The sequence below is a fragment of the Empidonax traillii genome, unplaced genomic scaffold (assembly GCF_003031625.1).
Source record: "Empidonax traillii isolate 1590-97213 ecotype Southwest subspecies unplaced genomic scaffold, ASM303162v1 scaffold702:size1046427, whole genome shotgun sequence".
Taxonomy (NCBI): Eukaryota; Metazoa; Chordata; class Aves; order Passeriformes; family Tyrannidae; genus Empidonax; species Empidonax traillii.
The window spans coordinates 18,076-38,883 of record NW_020955895.1 but is presented as its reverse complement, the minus strand read 5'-3'; the positions used below and the strand labels follow the sequence as shown (position 1 = coordinate 38,883).

Here is a 20,808-nt window from a genome sequence, read left to right as displayed (position 1 = left end):
GCCGTTCCCACGCAGTCCTGGTTCTGCGTGGCTTGTGCAGGGAGAACTGTTTCAGTTTGTTTTACTTTTTCCGTGCAATCTGTGTGGCTAAACATTTGCTGTTTGTGTGACTCAAGTGCCAGACACCTCCCCGGGAAAAAACACAAACCGGCACAACCCATCTTGCGGATGACGACTCGAGCAAACTGGCGCGAGTGGGCGTTTCTGAGACGATGCAGGAAACCTGCCAGCTCTGAACCCAGATTTTCAGGCTGTGCCTCAATACTTGGTTAGAAAGTGCCCAGTAGGATTTGCCAACCGGTTTCAAAGCACTGGGAAGCAGTCAGAGGAGTTCGGAAGGATGACCCATGGGTGGTATATCTGTGGGCCTCCTGTTTGAGGGCTGTGGGCCCATGGCGTGGGTTCAAGCTGATCTATTCCAGACAGTATCAGTGCCCAAGAAATTTTGGGCATAACAAGGTTAGAGGGATAGATATGGCTATGGAGCATCTTTATACTACCATGACTGCAAGGGCATCCAAACTGCCACTGTCCTCAGATATCCTGTCCTACCTCCCATCTTGTCATCTTGTGCTTGAACATGTTTTCTGTAGAGTTTCAGACTTACTGACAGGGAAAAGACAACTGATGTCGGTACATGAACTATAGAGTCAAATTTCTAATAGGTTTCTTCTTTATGAGCAACTTCCATTGTTTTGTTTGTTTTGATTTTGTTAATGTACTGCCAGGCACACACATTCTGCAAGACTCTCATCCTATTGTGTTATTCCTGGTTTGCACTGAAACCAATGGATCTGTTACAGGGTTGCTTCCAAAGGTTTGTGTCGGATGCACGTACAAAGGGACACCTGTAAAGGTCTAAATCCACTAAGCTGAAGTTTTAAAGTTAATGCTTTAAAACCCTATGAAAACCTCCTCATTCACTGGCAATTGGCTTTAGTTTGCTGTAGCTTATTTCTCTGAAGCCATTTTATCCCTGAATGAGGGCATTCCCATGGGAATTCAACATTCCTCAGCCCCTCTGCCTTTAGCTTCACCATTTCAGTTGATCTGTTTTAACTCAGTTCTGTGTGTCCCTGTGAAGTCAAGCCACCAAGGTTATTTATTTGGACTCTGATTCCAATGTTTAGGTCATGCAAATGCTATGGCAGTGAGTTTTCTCCCCATTGCTTCGCAGCAACTTCTTAAGCTGATAACTCCACCAAAGCCTCCGCTAGAATTAACGTGTCACATCTTCTTAAAATGCTGCTTCATTTCAAATTGTTATCTAGTTTATACAGAAGATTAAATATACCAAAGTACTGTTTAAATAATTTAGCTAAGGCTTCCTCCATGCAAGAAACAGCAGGAGATTCTCAAAAAAAACCCCTTTGTTTTATTATTGGACGCTGATTTTTCTGAAGCCTGTGCTCTCACTCCTATTTCTATCCCGCTGCTTGCAAGCAAGCTGTTTATGTTTTAAAAGCAAAATGCAAAATAACATTTAATTCGTAGTCCAGGCACAAAAAGCAGTTTTATTTCTCTGCGCTTAAACAAATAGCAAAGCTTGGAAGAACTTTTTAGTTTAAAAATGCTGCCATCCAGTGGTTATTTCGTGCGTAAAACTTGCTTTTTCGGTCTCGACGTCTCTGCTCCTTAGATACTTTTTTCCCTTCTCTTTCCCTGTGCAAATTCTGTTGATGGTAAATGCAACACTGTTCACAGAGGAATGGCAGAAATCTTCTTCTTAGGGACAAGTAAAAACATCTCTAAAGATCAGTGTGCTGCATAAGCTGCTGCCTCACCCATTTGGATTCCCAAAGAGCAAGATCCTGCTAGTTTAAATATCAGGGAGACCTTCAGTCAGTGTAAGTATATGGTGGAATGTAATTCTTCATGAGTAACTGGCATTGCTATGTACTTTACTACTTTGTCTCTGCATGTTGTGCCATGCAACAGGTTGTATTTATGCATTTGTTCTGAATTACTTATTTCAAGTGATTCCACTTTACTGCATGATCGACAGCTTAAGAATCTAAACCATATCTAGTAATAACTCAAAGCAGATGGGTCTTGATAGATTCATCATAGAAGGGTTTGGGTTTGAAGGGACCTTAAAGATCATCTGTTTCCAACCTCTCTGCCATGGGCAGGGACACCTTCCACTAGATCAGGTTTCCTCAAGCTCTGTCCAACCTGTCCTTAGACATTTCCAGGAATGGGGCAGCCACAGCTTCCCTGGGCAACCTGTGCCAGGGCCTCACCACCCCCACAGCCAAGAATTTCTAATGTCTAACCTAAATCTCTCCTTTTTAGTTTAAGTCCTTTTCTGCTTGTCCCATCCCTACCTGACTCTTTACAAAGTCACTAGATAACATGCCTATGGAGAGAGCCAGTAAAGCTCTACAAGTGGTTTGGTTTTTTTTTTTTTTTTTTTTTTTTTTTTTTTTTTTTTTTTTTTTTTTNGCGGAAGAGGCAGGGGAGAGAGCACACGTCCTCTCCCTCGCCAGGAGCAGATGGAGAGCTCTGTTTTTCCCCCCCTAGTCTGGGGAAGTGCCGTTCCCACGCAGTCCTGGTTCTGCGTGGCTTGTGCAGGGAGAACTGTTTCAGTTTGTTTTACTTTTTCCGTGCAATCTGTGTGGCTAAACATTTGCTGTTTGTGTGACTCAAGTGCCAGACACCTCCCCGGGAAAAAACACAAACCGGCACAACCCATCTTGCGGATGACGACTCGAGCAAACTGGTGCGAGTGGGCGTTTCTGAGACGATGCAGGAAACCTGCCAGCTCTGAACCCAGATTTTCAGGCTGTGCCTCAATACTTGGTTAGAAAGTGCCCAGTAGGATTTGCCAACCGGTTTCAAAGCACTGGGAAGCAGTCAGAGGAGTTCGGAAGGATGACCCATGGGTGGTATATCTGTGGGCCTCCTGTTTGAGGGCTGTGGGCCCATGGCGTGGATTCAAGCTGATCTATTCCAGACAGTATCAGTGCCCAAGAAATTTTGGGCATAACAAGGTTAGAGGGATAGATATGGCTATGGAGCATCTTTATACTACCATGACTGCAAGGGCATCCAAACTGCCACTGTCCTCAGATATCCTGTCCTACCTCCCGTCTTGTCATCTTGTGCTTGAACATGTTTTCTGTAGAGTTTCAGACTTACTGACAGGGAAAAGAGAACTGATGTCGGTACATGAACTATAGAGTCAAATTTCTAATAGGTTTCTTCTTTATGAGCAACTTCCATTGTTTTGTTTGTTTCGATTTTGTTAATGTACTGCCAGGCACACACATTCTGCAAGACTCTCATCCTATCACGTTATTCCTGGTTTGCACTGAAACCAATGGATCTGTTACAGGGTTGCTTCCAAAGGTTTGCGTGGGATGCACGTACAAAGGGACACCTGTAAAGGTCTAAATCCGCTAAGCTGAAGTTTTAAAGTTAATGCTTTAAAACCCTATGAAAACCTCCTCATTCACTGGCAATTGGCTTTAGTTTGCTGTAGCTTATTTCTCTGAAGCCATTTTATCCCTGAATGAGGGCATTCCCATGGGAATTCAACATTCCTCAGCCCCTCTGCCTTTAGCTTCACCATTTCAGTTGATCTGTTTTAACTCAGTTCTGTGTGTCCCTGTGAAGTCAAGCCACCAAGGTTATTTATTTGGACTCTGATTCCAATGTTTAGGTCATGCAAATGCTATGGCAGTGAGTTTTCTCCCCATTGCTTCACAGCAACTTCTTAAGCTGATAACTCCACCAAAGCCTCCATTAGAATTAACGTGTCACATCTTCTTAAAATGCTGCTTCATTTCAAATTGTTATCTAGTTTATACAGAAGATTAAATATACCAAAGTACTGTTTAAATAATTTAGCTAAGGCTTCCTCCATGCAAGAAACAGCAGGAGATTCTCAAAAAAACCCCCTTTGTTTTATTATTGGACGCTGATTTTTCTGAAGCCTGTGCTCTCACTCCTATTTCTATCCCGCTGCTTGCAAGCAAGCTGTTTATGTTTTAAAAGCAAAATGCAAAATAACATTTAATTCGTAGTCCAGGCACAAAAAGCAGTTTTATTTCTCTGCGCTTAAACAAATAGCAAAGCTTGGAAGAACTTTTTAGTTTAAAAATGCTGCCATCCAGTGGTTATTTCGTGCGTAAAACTTGCTTTTTCAGTCTCGACGTCTCTGCTCCTTAGATGCTTTTTTCCCTTCTCTTTCCCTGTGCAAATTCTGTTGATGGTAAATGCAACACTGTTCACAGAGGAATGGCAGGAATCTTCTTCTTAGGGACAAGTAAAAACATCTCTAAAGATCAGTGTGCTGCATAAGCTGCTGCCTCACCCATTTGGATTCCCAAAGAGCAAGATCCTGCTAGTTTAAATATCAGGGAGACCTTCAGTCAGAGTAAGTATATGGTGGAATGTAATTCTTCATAAGTAACTGGCATCGTTATGTACTTTACTACTTTGTCTCTGCATGTTGTGCCATGCAACAGGTTGTATTTATGCATTTGTTCTGAATACTTATTTCAAGTGATTCCACTTTACTGCATGATCGACAGCTTAGGAATCTAAACCATATCTAGTAATAACTCAAAGCAGATGGGTCTTGATAGATTCATCATAGAAGGGTTTGGGTTTGAAGGGACTTTAAAGATTATCTGTTTCCAACCTCTCTGCCATGGGCAGGGACACCTTCCACTAGATCAGGTTTCCTCAAGCTCTGTCCAACCTGTCCTTAGACATTTCCAGGAATGGGGCAGCTACAGCTTCTCTGGGCAACCTGTGCCAAGGCCTCACCACCCCCACAGCCAAGAATTTCTAATGTCTAATCTAAATCTCTCCTTTTTTAGTTTAAGTCCGTTTCTACTTGTCCTATCCCTACCTGACTCTTTACAAAGTCACTAGATAACATGCCTATGGAGAGAGCCAGTAAAGCTCTACAAGTGGTTTTTTTTTTTTTTTTTTTTTTTCAAAATAACTTTATGGTGATGATTATCCTAGCAGGTAGTATAATAATCATCTCTTTCCTGCAGGGATGCTTTGTTGGATTTGACCTGGCTCACAGTGTTGGGAATGTAGAGCTTCATTTGCATGACTGGGGAGTAGATTTTGCCAGCTGGTGCTCCTACAAGGTAAAATAGATTCATTGTTGGAGACTATTTTCCATAACATCGCTTCTGTCATGGGTCAGCAAAGTGGTCAGATGAATAAGAACTGCACCTGAACTGTTGATCAAGACTTGGCTGAATCTTGGAACCAGCCACAGTGAGGAGGTGGGCACTGACTTTAGTGGTGGCTTTGTTATGAGAGGTTCCAAAAACTAACAGTGGCAATGACTCACGAGGTCTTGTGAATGTGAGGTGGATGCTGGTGGTGTTCAAACACCTGCTCTGAAGCACATTCTGCTCTCTGGTCACAGGATCAGAGGCTCTTTTCTTATTTCCCACACTGAGAAGGTCTCAAAGCTATAGGATTTTATGAAGTGGTCCCTAGATAAGATATTGTTCTTGCCCAAACTTAAATAATTTCAATCCCAGAACAAGGTATCTTTAATTCCTTTGACTTCTACTGAGATTAAGAATCGACAGATACAGTCACAGGGTTTGTTTGATGACTTTGCTGTATGTATTATGACATGGAATTGTTTCAGCTGTACTTCAATTTTCTACCCTGTTAGACTTCAATTATTGTACCTAAGCCAAGAAAGATATTTTAAAATCTAACCTGAAAAAATATATCTGCTTTTTATCTACATCAGCACTTTGTGACAAATGCTAAGATCTCCAGTTAGAAACCTCCAAAAATGTTAAAACTGTTCTGTTTTATAGAGCTGGGAGAGGGAAGGAAGGTGATACTTTACAGATAATGAGCACGACATGTACATGTTGATTTATTCTTTGCAGTATTTAAATTCTGGAGCAGGAGGCATCGCTGCTGCCTACATCCATGAAAAGCATTCCAAGAGTGTTAAACCAGCGTGAGTATTTTTTTTCTACACCCAAATAAAAAGTCCTGTGAAGTTCAAAGGGGAAAACGTTTTTCCTTTGAATTGAGATCTGAGAGTGAAATTGTGTAGATACGTGGTCTTAGAATATGGGCATGTGCACCTATGTATATATTTACAGAAATAGAAAAAAATTCCTTTTGGAAAAAAAAAAATCATTGGGCTAACATTTGGCTCTTATCTTAAGTGCCTTTCCTCCCTGAAGTCAGTTATCAGTTCGAAACTAAGTAGAATCATAAAAGAGAGTGTTGATAATGTTAAAAACAAGTAACCTAAATCATGGCTATGGGGCTGTTTAATGTAAAGAGAATATTTATCATCTTCCTTTAAAAATGAATTTTTAAAAAATCCTCGAAGTCTCTGGTTGGTGAGCAAAATCAAAGACAATTTCGACTCTGTGCCTAATAACTCTTTAGTACTGGCATGTTTTCATTAAAATTACATCCACTGGCAAAGCTAGGAAGTATTACATGGAGATCTGTGTTCTTAAAAACTGTATAATCCATGGAAAGCTGAGCTATCAACTGAGGTTAGCTGCATTAAAAAAATACCTGTTATTTAAACCAGTGTATTATTATATTCTATGTATTTATATTAAGAATAGTAGGATTATTACTTTCAATGCACTGACAAATGTAAACATTTCTGGCTGTAATGCTTGGAGAAATTGCTGGCACTTCCTTTTATTTTAGCTTGAAGAAGGCAAACTAAATCAGGTTTCAGAGACAAATAATATTATAATAAGCAGCTTCGCTGCACTGTGCTGGTTTCAGACTGTCTAGACTCTCAGGAGATAACAAAATAACACTGATAAGTTTTTCTCAGTCACCCATAGCAGAAAACTCATTAGGATGACATACGACCTGTTGTGATTTGATTCGATCCTTATACGTGAAAGTTGGCAAAATATTCCGGATATCTGGATATTTCTTCTGGGAAGTTTTATACTTCCCTGTTAGCTGGGTGCACGCATTGTTCCCATGGCCCCACCTGGTTGGGTGGTTTCCATGGATCCTGGTTTTGTGGAACTGGAAAGATGCTGAACAGTTGAAAAAAAAAAAAAAAAAAAGGTGAAAAATCACAGAATAGCAAATGGATAAAATATCAAGGACTTTGAGTCTTTTTTTCATCCTTGATGAAATTTTGAAACTTCTGTGTGAGGGCACTAGCTTCGCGTTGTAGGTATGAGTTTAAATTAGTTTTTCCTGAACTGGCTCCTTCATACATAGTCATTAATTTGTGTACCGAATCTGGCTACTGAATATCTTAAACACAATTACCTACATGAAATAGGCTTTTTCTGCCTGGGGCCCAATTAAGGATATAATTCCAACCTTCCTGCATAGTCCCTCTGCATTATTTAATCATAGTTATTTCATATTTCCTGAGATTTGATAATCACTTATCAAATTTGTTTGTAGTTCCTATGCCCTGGTTACATTACTTCTCTTTCTTTCCCGCATCAACCAGCCATTTCAGGTCTCCAAATAAGGCACCGAGACAAAGGAGAATTTGTCTATGTCAAAGTATTCAATTTTATAGCTGATTTAAATGCAGAGCAATTTTCTGCATGTTGTACAATCAAATAGAGTGGAATTTAACTGCTCGGGAAGTTGCAGGCTTTCTGCTGGAGCTACGAAGTCTTTGGCTGTCATCTGAATCAAGGATGACACCCAGTGGCCACACCACTTCAGTCAAAAAAACAGGAGCACCAAACATTTGTTTCTTTGCATCTCAGCCCACACAAATGCAGGGAATTAAATCCCAGTCCAGCTGACACCCTTTTGTCGTTTAAAATGTCTGAAATACTGTTTTTAACTCACGGCTGATATTCTGTGAGTCACTTTGCCCACCTATATAGATTTCTCTAATTTGTCTCATCCTTCATATTTTCTGCAAGCTGTCGACTAGGTAGTTATTTTTATAAGGAAATAATGTATTGGGCCTTAATAGAAAAATATATGTTCTGACTAAACTTCAGAGAGGAAGTTCCAGGGCGTTTGCCTGTTTCTGACTGAGACTGGGGCAAACAGGCCTTAGGTACTTTTTGAAAATTAAACAGCTCGACCCAAAATTTTCATTTTAAACCCCTCAAACCCAGCTACTGCCAATCACCAAAGAAATTTAGGTATTTTTGTTTAACTTCCCTTAATTCTGTGAGTATGCTTTTATCCTATGCCCAGTTTAAGAAACTGGGTTCCCTTCCAGCTGCTCCTTCCAGACCCTGTTCCTCCAATAACAAAACACTTATTTGCACCTTTCTTTTAAAATACAACTCAAGAAAGAGTTATTAAAGTATTTAATAGCCATCAATGCCTAAGGTCATACCAGAGGGGCTGCATTGGGGCTGCCATTGAGGTCGTGGCTGAGATCTCCACAACCTAAACTTGGTATAAAGCAGTAATACCAGGGCATGTCCCAAACCAGTCCCACACTTCTTCATGGATGAGCAAGCTTCCTTCAAGAGTTATAAAGCTGGTAATTCACTAACAAGGGAAAGAATTTATATCTAAGGGCGAGGTTTGGTCCTTAGATCTGGTGGCTGGCAGACAGTGATACCGTCTTATACGTCCCCTTCTTGTTTTGTGTTTTTGCAAGCACCATCTTGGTGTCCTGCAAAGACCTTGGCTTAGCTGGGGATAATTCCCTAATTCACTGCAGAGGCCATGGGTCTAAAAGTGACATGTTGTAACCATCCCAGTTAACATCTCCACCCCAAGTATGTTGGGTAGTCTTTTGCTAGTCCCTCCATCTTTCTCCTTAGAGCAGTAAAACTGAATCAATCTGACATATATGGGTCCAATATAACCCCATTCTCTCATGATCTCACCTCCTTTGAAGTCTCTCTTAATACTCAAATAGCTTTTTTAATACCTGCTCTATATATCACAATGCAATATATTCCTGGCTAATTGTGTGAGAGTGATTTCTTTATCGGAAGGTTTCAAGTAAAAAAAAAAAAATGACCTGGAGAGAGCAGAGCTATGAAATACTACTGAAACGGTTGGGCCAGTGCAGGTTGAGCCTGTGCCACCAAGTTTCCATATGAGTGTTGTAGAGGGGAAGTTTCCAAGGCACAGAGAGCACTGAAGTGACCTACTAATATTGAAATTTTGCTTGTCTAGCTGTTTGGGCTCCAGAAAAGTTTCCTTTTTAATGTTTTAATAATTTAATTTTTTTTCTCTCTCGATTTCTCCATTTATAAAAAGAAGGATAATTAGAATTACCAAGCAATTTAGCTATAATGAACTGTGAATATTTGTGAGCAGCTGGTGAAGAAGGTGCAAGAGAAGTCAGGTGTTCACAGCAGAGCATTTGCAGCTGTAGATGTGCAGGGGGTTCAGCTCCACTGTCAGATGGCACAAGGGAAGGGAGGGGGAAAACATACAGAGCCCTGAGACAGTGAAGGAAGGAAAAGTAAGGCACAATTTAAAGAGATGAAAGGGAAATAAATGTATGTAAAGCAGTCAGGAGAATAATAGACAAGCCTTGGCAGAGGATTAAATGAAAACTGTACACAGTTTAGTGTTTAAAATGAAAGGATTTATCAAACTTAGCTTTAACCCGCACTAGCAGCAGGTAGAGTTTAAAAATGAAAAGTTTCTGTGATGTGAAGAAATGCTGCACGTGCAGGAAGCAGTTGATGTCCAAAAATGTGTTGGCTTTTACTTTTTTCTATGATTAAAAAAAAGAAAAAAAAAAGTTTCAAAGAACAAGAAGCAAAAAGGTAGCTATTTCATACTGGCTTTCAGGAACACAAGGCATCTTCAGCCAATTTCTTCATAGACAGAGGTGAGATATCAGCCCTTTCTCTTAGATCACTTCACTGTTTGGTGTCTTGATGCCAATGAAAGTGCCAAAGCATAAACAGCTTCCTGCTGCTTCTTTATAGAGACCTGCACAGACGTTTTGGTATGTGAACTTTAACCCTGTAATGAGATAAACAAAAATATGCTGCTCCGTAGACCTTCCCCTTCCCATTTTTCCCAGGTGCTCTGGGTCCCCATCCTGCTCCAGTGCAGATCCTGTCTGCTCAGTAACTGTTTTGTAAGAGGTTACTCAACACCTTCCAGGGCTGGCAGTTTCAGCTGAGTTCTTCTTTAATGATTTTCTTGATCTATGAGGAGACACCACATTACTCTCTTTTGAATTAGAGTCACATAATCGCCAAAATAAATAGCTGAAACTTCTGTGAAACTGCTGAAAATAATGTATCTTTGGTGGAGTGTGAGTTGGGAGCAAATGACGGTCGTAAAAAGATTTGGAAGGCTGTTTTATATCTACTGTACTGGAAAGAACTAAAGCTGCCCTTGTTTAAAATGCTTCCAGGAATCATGGAATTAGAGAATGGTTTGGGTTGGAAGGTGTAAATGAACTTAAAGTTCATCTCACTCCAACCCCCCCGCCGTAGGCAGGGACACCTTCCACTAGACGAGGTTGTTCCAAGCCCCTTCCAACCTGGCCTTGGACACTTCCAGGGATCCAGGGGCAGCCAGAGCTTCTCTGGGCAACCTGTGCCAGGGCCTCCCCACCCTCACAACCAAGAATTTCTTTACTCAGACTGGGTCTTCTACTCAGACTTTACTGAGATACGAGACTAAGGTGGTCCGTTTCTCACTGACCCTGGAGTCTGTCACCTCTGGATATCTCAGCACTTTAGAAAGCTTTAGCAGAACAGAGCACCTTGTCCTGGTCAGGGAGAGGATCTGGAGAAGCAACGTAGAGACCCCTGAGTGCAGCCAGGTGGGAAAGCCAGCGGTGACAGATGGAAGTGTACATTCTGCTGTTTCCAGAAGGGTTTGCCACTGGTCCTAGTGGGCTCAAACTGTGGGCTAATGCAGGGATTAAACTACCCGTGCAGTGTCCCCCGAGCGCAGGAAGTATCCTGCACTAAGGTGGAAATGAACTGTTGCTTTGCCAAGGAGATGAGAGCAATTTAGCTCCTTGAGCTAATTTAGAAAACCAAAAGTTAAAACCTCCCTTGGGAAGAGACTGTTTAGGAATAAAGCTATCGGCTAATTAGGCTTAATTGCATTGTCTTGGGACAAGTGATTTATTAGGCCAATCTAGACTCGTGATGGGCCTGCAGGGGTGTGTTCTCGGATGCACCAACTGCGTGGCAAATATCCAAGAGCATTTTTTAACTTTGGAGTGAGTCTGTGTGAGAAAAAAAAGAGAGGTTAATGTGCACTCACATCATCTATTCCCATTCTTATTCCTTCAGCTCTGCACATCCTTTTATGTGGCTCCCGTGATTGTCTCCTTGTTCTCTGTCAAGCATTTTCTGTCTCTCTCCCTTCAAATCCTCCCTTGTAATTAAGCTGTATCTTCAAGCAATCTTGCTTCTTTTCTCATTATAAATAACCTTCTTGTTCTTTCCTCCCCGAAGGTCTTCCCCTTTGTTTTGTCATCTTTGCCCTGGTTAGACTTTAAGGTGTTTTAGAGAGGAGCTGTAGGCCTCGTTGTAAACTCCTGGGACTGTGTAAAGGTGCTGTATGTGAACTCTGTATCACTCATTGTGGGAGTGGGGGTGAAAGAAATGTACTGTTTTCACTCCCTGAGTGATCTCCCATACACCTCTCCTCCTGGACCCCACTGATGGGACATAAACCACTTTGTGTGCTCTGCCATGGCCCTTTCCCACTCCCAGCCCGGGAAATGGGAGGGAAGAGGCTGTGTTCCTTGAGGATGTGCTTACCCATCTGCTGCCTCCAGCTTTTCTCATCAGATGGTGTAAGACACAACTGCTCGAACACATAAAAGGAACCAACAGGCTTAGCCTGATGGAAAGGTGAATGTAGCCTGGGGGCAACTCTTGCATCCCCTTAACTAGCAAGGAAGAGATCCTGGGGCTCTCCTTGGAGTCTGGATGGCTGCTGTGATTTTTCCCCCCACTTCAAAGGCCACGTGTTGTTAGCTGCCTGCTCTTCGTGCCTCGGTTCTCTGCTTTGAGACAGGTAGTATTGAAAGCACTTTGCCGTGTCTTGATTTTTCCCACTAAGACAAAGCAGCCAGTTAATTCCCTTCCTGCTGAATGAACTCGTGCTGGTGTCACACACCTTTAAGAAAATGGGAAAAAAACCTTCTCTGTCTGCTTTTTTAAAAAGTCACAAAAAGAGGCATTATCTCTCCTCTTATTCTCATCTATTCATCTGTATGTTTCTGTATCCACCTCACAGAACTTCTCTCTTTTAGGGAGGGAAAAGTTTATTTTCAGCTAAGTACCTCAAGTAAACCTCCTGCTGTTTCCACTAGGAACTCACTTACCTCTGTGCAGAAATGTGCTGGAACTAATGCAATTTTGCACCTGGGATTTCCTACTAGAAATTGACTCACTTTCAGCATTTTTCACTTTTTCTACTTCAGAAAATTTTGGAACTTTCTATGAAGCTTTCCTCCTAGGATTCTCAGTTAGAGCTGTAGTCTACACATGTCCATTAAAAATGAGATGCTCATGTTTTTGTATTAGTTCATTATACCTCAGTGGGGAATTGTTTCTAATTTTTCCTTACAGGTAGTGCTTCAAGATCACGGTGAGCCTTGAAATTGCTCTAAGCTGAAAGCACCAGCACTAGCCATTATGCTTGTGTGCCATTAATAGTTACCTTTTTTTCTCCCTATTCCTGTCCCCTGTAATTGTCAGCTGCAGGTTTGGTTAGAGTTTCCTGCCCAGCATGTCTCCCAGAGCTATTTGTGTCCCTGTCCTGTCTGGATACCTCTCTGGCTTTAGTCAGAGCTCTGGGACCACACATCCAGCTCATATTGTGATTCACAGCACCAGCCAGCACCTGATTCAAACCATAAGCATAAAGGTAATTGGAAGGTCATTGCCCAGGTTAAGGAAACAATCCAATCTCCTTATTTCTTGCAAAGTTGGTATCTGGGTGTGTGCTCTGGAGGATTATGTGGGGGTTTTCGTTTTTTTTGCTTGGTTTACCACTTGTGCTTATTTGTTTTCACTTGTTTGTGGAGTTTCTGGTCCTCCTACCCTCTCTTTCTCCTGGTAGAACCTTCATCCCTCCAGTCCTCAGCCAGAATAAGGTCTCACCAAGGCAGACATCTTCACTTTCACTTAAGAGTGGGACTCAATGATCCTTGTAGGTCCCTTTCAACTCAGAATATTCTGTGATATTCTTTTTAACTTTATCTCACTCATTTAACTCTATTTTGTCTTCACCATTGCTTGGGTAAGCCAGGTGATTTTTTTTTGCCTCCATACCATCTCTTTTCTTGCAAAGTCCAGCAAAGCACATCCACAGCCTACTGTCCTTTACTTCTTACCCATCTCCACACGTCTTTGAATCAGGAGCTTCCTGGAGGCCTTCATGACATATATTCTTTATTCTTGCCCACTTTCTCTAAGCCATCCTTCCTCTCACTTTTCATTGGTGAAATACTTTCACACCTCTTTGTTGCTGCTGGTAAATTTTTACCGTCTAATCCTTATTTTTCACTGAAGTCATTTTAGTGCTTGCTGGAAGTTGCCTCTTCCTGCCTTCCACTGTGTGGAAACTACAGGGCAGCTACAGCCATAAAGTGCTCATCAAGTGGTTGAAGGGCAGTTCCCAGTGAAATTCTGGGAGGGGCATGTATCCTTCTCTCTTCCCTTTCCTTCTCCTAGTTTCTCAGTCAGCATGACATCAGTTCAGTGATCTAATCCACCAATGCAACTGTTTTGGGAAAATTTTACGTTCTTTCTCTCCCATGGTATGAAAAGCAGCTTCTCAAAGGGAAGAATTATGTATTAATTTCTTTAGCTACGTACAGATTATTGAGCAAAAAGGTAATAGTTCTCTACTGTAATCTAGTTTTTCAGCATCTCTCATTGACAGTTTTCTGAGTTGACTTTCTAGCAACCCATTGTGAGCAAATGCACAGAGCTTTAGTCAGTTTGGTCAGTGCTGCAGGTACAGTTATTTTTCGACAGGAGAATTATTCCTTATAAACATCCTTATTTAATGTTTTTTCAGCTGCTTCTGCAGTGAGAGGAACTTGGGGCCTCCTGAAACTGGTGTTGGACTTCATGTCAAAAGTGACATACATTGTGCCTCAAACATTTGGCCTCTTGTTAAATTTATTTTAGGGCCAAAAATACTGGTGTTTTAGGTGCTATTGAAAATTAGGGCAATTACAGCCCTGTGAAGAAAGGTTCCTAAGTCACATTTTTCTTATGTTTTCTAGCAATGAATGAAATTTTATCTTTTTGTGGAGAGACTCTTTAAAATAACTCTGAAAGATGCCCATTTCTGTTCTCCCTTAATTATTTAATGTTTTAGACTTCAACTGAAAAAGCTTCATTTGAGTTCTTTTCTCCTCAAGTATGACTTAGTAAATATTTTGTAACACAGCTACTGGATTCTGTGGCAAATCTACTGGTACTTGAAACTTTGAATTCAATTAGTTCCAGCCACTGACACAAAAACCCCCCTAAAATCTAGTCTAATGCTGATTGTTTCTTGTTTCAGGCAAAGAGCAGAGGTGATAACTTGCATTTTAGCTAATAAGGATTCTAGTATGATAAAGGTCTTGCATTAATATTGTGATTACTCTACTCAAAAACAAAAAAGACTTGAGGAAGCTCAATTTCCCAGAACTTAAAATTTTTATATTATACTTCAGTCAGGTACATTTATTATTTAGAAATATATCTAGATATCTTCCCCTGAAAGATTCATTCAAGAGACTGTGGAGACTGCATAGTTCAGTAAGTGCATCATAGTAATCAAAACTACCCAAGTCTCCTTTAAGTCAGAATTCACATTTAAAAGTAGCTCTAGGAGGGATTGTTGCCTTCACTTATTTAATTTAATCTATTTGAAACAGCCTAGAAAAAAAATTACTGAATTCTTAAAGAATGTGTAATATGTGCTTTTTTTCATCAACATAATATAATCAAGAACTGTTCAGTACTTTATAAAAATCTCTGAGAACTTTATTAATATCTCTATGAGTAAATTGGCTCCCTGCTTGATTTTTAATTTCTAGTGTTAGGCAGAATATTCAATTTCCCCTTACTAAATGTGCGAACATACTGTTGGCTGAATTCCCCCTTTTCATATATCTGATATTTGGCCAGTGAAAGTGTTATATGAGCACTTCGTGATAATAGTTGTTCGTAAGCTGATTTAACAGTTTTTAATTCAACTTCATTAGCCTGAGGGGGTTTGTTTTTTTGTGAGATCTTTTTCCTGGGATTTAATTTAGGCTCCCACTTTGTCTGCTGCTTGATCATACCTTTCTTTTGCCTGATCGTGGCGAATGGAATTATCATCCCTCATCCCAAGCGCCTTGGAGGTTTGGTGGAGAGCTCTGTGCAACTCCGAGGGGCCCTGATTGGATTGGCAGCATTGCAGCCATTCCTCTTCCCCATGCCCTGATCACAGCAACTTGTTTCCCTCTGCAAAAGTGAACTCAATCTCCTTTTGTTTTGACCTGGAGGGGTAATATGGAGGGACGTGTCGAAAGTGTTGTATTCCCACTTGTGTCGAGCCTGAAAGACTAACAAGGTAAAAATCAATCCAAGAGGAGTTTGAGTACCCTCTGTCTTCAAGTACCTATCAGCTGTAAATCACCTTGCACTAGATTGACCAAAATGCCCAGGTTTTTCACCCAAGAGTCTCTCTATTTATGGCAAAAGTTGTGTTAAATCCCCCACCTCACAGAGTGACATTCCAGGAGCTCAAAGCTGCCCAGCTACTCTTGGAAAAAGGAGGATTACTCAAAGCTAGAGATTTCTTAATTTCTTCCATTGCAGTTGCATAGTTTAGTGTCATTGTTTAAATTATGAGACTGTTTTTCAGGATTTGGGTCTTTGCTGCTAAAACTTGCTGCTAGGCAGAAAGTGAATTTAGCTATTTTTTAACCAAGACAAGCCTCAAAATAGAGGAGAAAAATTTCCTCCCTTTAGATGGCACTGAAAATACAAGCCTCTTAACAGAAGAAAAATGTCATGCTATTAGCCTCTAATACAATCATATTACTTTAGTCCTTTGACAAAGTAAAGCCTCATTGATATTAAATATGAAAAGTTACTACTTTCACAGTAGCAACTTTTCATAAGGAGTTTTGATTTTTTTCCACTGAGTTCTAAGAGACTGGCCCATTAATAATGTATGGCGCCTCTCACAAATCACATATGCTTAATAATTAGGAAACATTTGTAATGAGTTGAAAAGGGTAAGGAAGGCAGTGTGTGCAAGTCCAAAAATACAGAAGTCTGGGGCTAATAATTACCTGGGCTTCAAAAGCTTTTCAAATTCTAACAGCAGACCCTACTTAAAATTAACAACAGGCACTGCATGGAAGAGAATAATGAAACAAGTCCAAGCTTACCATTTGGGATAAAGGATATCTAAATAGATATAAAGGAGGGGGGGGGAAAGGTTTTAAATATAGCTTCTGGCAGTCTTGGCAAGGTTTTCTGAAGGAGACAGTGAGAGTTAGGTTTGAAATATTGCTAAAGACTAACAGGGGTATCTGTTAACTCCCTTAATCCCCCATGCAAATCCTAGCCTATATAGATACTTACTATAATGTATGTATAACTCCATAACTGAGAGCTTCACAGCTCTATATGAACAATTTCCCTTACAGAGGGGAATCTTTGAATTAGGGATTTTGGTGATGAAACTGGGAATTTTTTTTTTGTTTGTTTGTTTGTTTTTTTTTGGATTGCCAGACCCCCTCATCACCACGTCAAACCTGGTTTGGAATGGTTTTTCTCCCTTCCAGTAAACTCTCAGAAGGGGAGCACAGAGTAGGACCCTTCTTAGGTGCTCCATCTGTGGAGAGGGTGGAGTTGGAATGGAAAAACATTGTCCATCCACTTGAGCCTCAGTTTTGTTTCAGCACAGCTGTAAAATACCATGGGGAATTAAGTAATAAAAATACAGATTTTTTTTTTTAATAAATTGTTTTTAGATGGGGTTTTTTCTCTATTGGAAATGCCAGTTGAGTGACATAGACCAAGAAAAATATTAAATTCTGAACTGGTCAGAAACCTAACACTGAAAATAACTTTTGAGGCTGGGAGGATAATTTGGGGAAAGGCTGACAGGAGGGGAAAAAAAAAAATCAAGTGACATCAGCCTTTACCTCCAAATCCCCTTTCCTTGTCTGTATATCAAAAAATCCTGTACAAGGTGCTCCAAATAAATATTTTTCTCCATTCTTACATGACCCTCATTACCAATGTGAAAACATTTTAATAAATTTGTTTTTACCCCTCACAGCAGAGTTAAGGCAGTCCTGAGCAGAATTTCTAGAGACTGGGGCTTGGGGCATAGAAAGACTAAATATCTCATCAGTGATCAGACAAGTCTGTGATAGCAAAGAAAATTAAAACTTCTCCTCAAACTCCAGTCAGTGAGCCAAAAATATGCCATGGAAAGCAACGAGCAGGTTTTTCTCTTTTCTTGGTTGGTGTGTGTATGTGTCGTTCTTACTATTTATTCTGAATTTTGGCATTGAATCCAGAGGAACACAATCATGCTCATGTGCTTGCGATCAAATTAATGCAATAAAAATTAAATTGAAACATAGAAAAAACTGCAATTAGAAAAAACTGCAATAAAATTAATGCAGAGTAGAATGCAAGGGCTGTGCCCCAGCTGTTGAGCCTGGGGATCAGGTCTCTGCTCAGAGTTTGTGGAGAGGTGTTTGAAAATCTGGGTGAGAGTAAGGTGGTTTTGAGAAAGTGTTAAACTGTTTTTATTAGTTTGGTTTCTGGGACTGACCTTTGTCTGAGTGTAGCAGCATTAGGAGATGTTCCTGCTCGGGACCTGAGTCTCAGGTATTTTTTTCTATCCATATTTCACTGTGTGGAGCCCAGGAGACTGGAGTAATGTACCTCAAGACCTGGAATTAAACTGTCAGTTGAGCTGAAGATCCACATGTGGATGTAAGGCATGTTAAGGAACATTTTTAGTCTTTGGGAGTTGACTTTACCACGGTTTTGTAGTTTTTTTTTTTTTTTAATCCTGGATTTTGAAACATTAGAGCTGGACTTTGGATGTGGCACCAGTGGTGTGGTACCACCATGTTCTCCTAGGCAGTGGGATGATGATCAGACAAGGTCTAGTTGCCATGACTGAGGTCAGATGTAAGTTTGTTCCCAGCTCCAGGCCGGCTCCAGCCTCCAGTCTTTCTGTGTTCTTTTGTAGTTTAATTTCTAAGACCTCCTGGGTGTTTATTTAACACATTTCCTGCTAATGGAGAGATTTTTGAGTCACTATTAGCCTCTATCTTCTAAATTTGTATCACGCTGCACAGTGACTCTCAGTTGCCTCTTATAGCTCTTGAGGGTGTCATGAGAAAAGGATGTTCTCTTCAACCAGTCAGTTGTGCCATAGACATAGAGAACTACAAGAAGCTGAACTTAATGTTTGTTTTTGGCCCTTTCATTCCTTTTCCTGCACCAGGCTGCTTTTTCAGACACAGCATAATATCTGCTTAGCTCTGTGTGATAAACTTTCCTAGTTCTGTGTAAATAAACTTTGGGAGCAGTGACAAATCTCATTAACTCCTCAAAGCTGATTCTTACTCATAGATAGAACAGTAGCATGAGAAAAACAAACAAATCTTTGCCAATACATGGATGCTTTTGCAAAATAAAAGCGATGTGTGAATGAAGAGCTTAGCAGCCACCCAGCAGTTACATCAGCTGCTTTGTGGACACACACAGACCCAAAACTGCCTGTTTATGATTTTGCTTAATCCATGATTTCATAACCATAACATGCCTTGCTGGTATATGCTAGTAATATAATCTAAATAATGACTATGAAATTTCTAGCTCACGTTGTGACCTGATAACAGAGAGGAGACAAACTGTTCCATGGCCAGTGAAGCCGGCAAATGTAATATCAACTATTACTAATTTCACACTGCATTCCCAGAGCTTTTCAGTGTGCCTTCTCATGGACATAAAATTATTATCTCACACAATATAATGACAGGATACTTCCAGCACATTGCCCTGGATTGCAAAAGCTGGGCTGCATTAATGGTATTTCCCTGTTTTCTGTATCACTACTCAAGAGTTTCTTTATTTTTTTTTCTTGCCGAGACGGGAAATGAGACCCATGTTGCTTCAGGCTGTAAATTATAAATGAGTAGCATGATCATCTGTAACGTCGAAGCAAAGGTCAAAGGAATTTTTTTTTGTATTTTTCTTGTGTTCTTTAACTGGATCTCCTTTGATGTTTACACTGCACATACATCATGATCATTATATCCCGCACTCCTGCATCATTAATGCAGCTACAAATGAGATGACTCAAGCTATGAACAATCAGTGCTTCAGTTTAATGCAGACAGATATGAAGGAGGAAAATGAGCTAAATAAAAATACTTATTGAAGGGATTGTTCCCTGGTGTAAATGGCCTCAAAGAGGGCATGACTAAATGAGAGGATACTGTTCCTTTCTGCAGTCATTTCCCAACCCAACAAAATCTTTGTTCATTGATTTGTAAACTAGGAGAACATTTTGATGTAAAAATAGGGAATTTGAAAACCTTTCAGCAATATTTCATTATATTCTTACTTATTTCATGAAACTGAACTGGTAACAGTTTGCTTTAAATTTTATGTGGCACATGTAAAAATTAGTTCCCTACAAAGACCGGAAAGCTGCTGAATTCCCTGGGAAGGTCTCAGTGTTATCAAACCATGAGGACATGGGCAAGGTTGGATGGGTCCCTGAGCAACCTGATCTTGTGGAAGGTGTTCCTGCCCATGGCAGGAGGTTTGGAAAGATTTGGCCTTTAAGATCCCTTCCAATCCAAACCATGTTATGATGACATGGGTTTAATTTCAGGCATAAATTACAACAAGGAGTTATCTTTTCTAAAAGTTATTTTCTACAGAAGAACATGCACTCCTTGCAGAAAAACCCACAGCTAATTCAGCACTAATTTATGCTCTTTTTTGGCATGATTGAAATGAATTTCATGTAAGTTTTTGCTCCTGGATGGAGAGACGTTCATTGTAAAGGAATTCCAGGAACATCTCTGCTGAGCAGCTTCGGGAGGCTCCTGGAGGTACCTGGGACTGGCAGGAGGATGCTGCAACCACAAGTCATCCATCACTTGATTAGTGCTGTGTCAAAACAAGGGCTCAGTTTGGATAAATTTGAATTTTTAAAAATGTAATGGAACGTTTGCAAAATTAAACTGTTTTTCCTTAGACACTGATTTTTAGCAGTCTTCCCAAAATCGGTTTTATCTGTAGTGAAAAGCACGTGACTCTAGAGACTCATTGCTAACATGTTTAAGGTGTTTTTAAACACAAGCACATCATTTAAGGCTTTTCAGAGCTTTTCACATTATGACTGTTGCAAAAAAAAAAAAATTGTTTTGGAATTCAAAATCAATTTGGATCTTGTTACCTTTGTTTTTTGAAACAGGAATAGTTGAAATGGTGACTGCAGTTCACTTTGCATGCTGGATAACAACTCTTTAATAAGAAATTTTACTCCACTAACTTAATGTGCAGTTTTATTGCCTATTATTTTTAGTGAGCATTTATAAAGCGTTATGTTGGGGTTTAACACCTTAGCTCTTTCCCATCATAACAGGTTGAAATTTGGCATAGCGGTGGCAACCTTCATTTCAAAATTTTCACAGAAAATTGTAAACAGCAAATTGCTATAATTTGTGAAGATTTTGTTAATTTCCACACTTTGAAGCCTGTCAGCTTAAATGTCAAATAACGTGACATCCATATGGACCATTAGATCAATGAGAGTGTAGGACCAGAGCTGCCTCAAAGTGCACATCCTGCAGTGACACCTCTGAAGTTCTAGAACAGCCAAAAAGGAAAAAAA

The 20,808-nt window shown here is 40.3% G+C and overlaps 1 protein-coding gene across 8 annotated transcripts in view; it reads left to right on the top strand.

Annotated features, from left to right (window-relative positions):
* The window catches only part of KYNU (kynureninase), a 63,308-nt gene that overhangs the window by 33,712 nt on the left and 8,788 nt on the right, over positions 1 to 20,808 (top strand). For 7 of the 8 annotated variants that reach the window (XM_027900067.1, XM_027900066.1, XM_027900063.1 and 4 more), the window contains 2 exons: positions 5,013 to 5,111; positions 5,883 to 5,956. In XM_027900067.1, coding sequence (XP_027755868.1) covers positions 5,013 to 5,111; positions 5,883 to 5,956 — 173 coding nt within the window. Of the gene's footprint in view, positions 1 to 5,012; positions 5,112 to 5,882; positions 5,961 to 20,808 lie in introns of those variants that run through there. The other variant, XM_027900069.1, reaches the window with a different exon arrangement.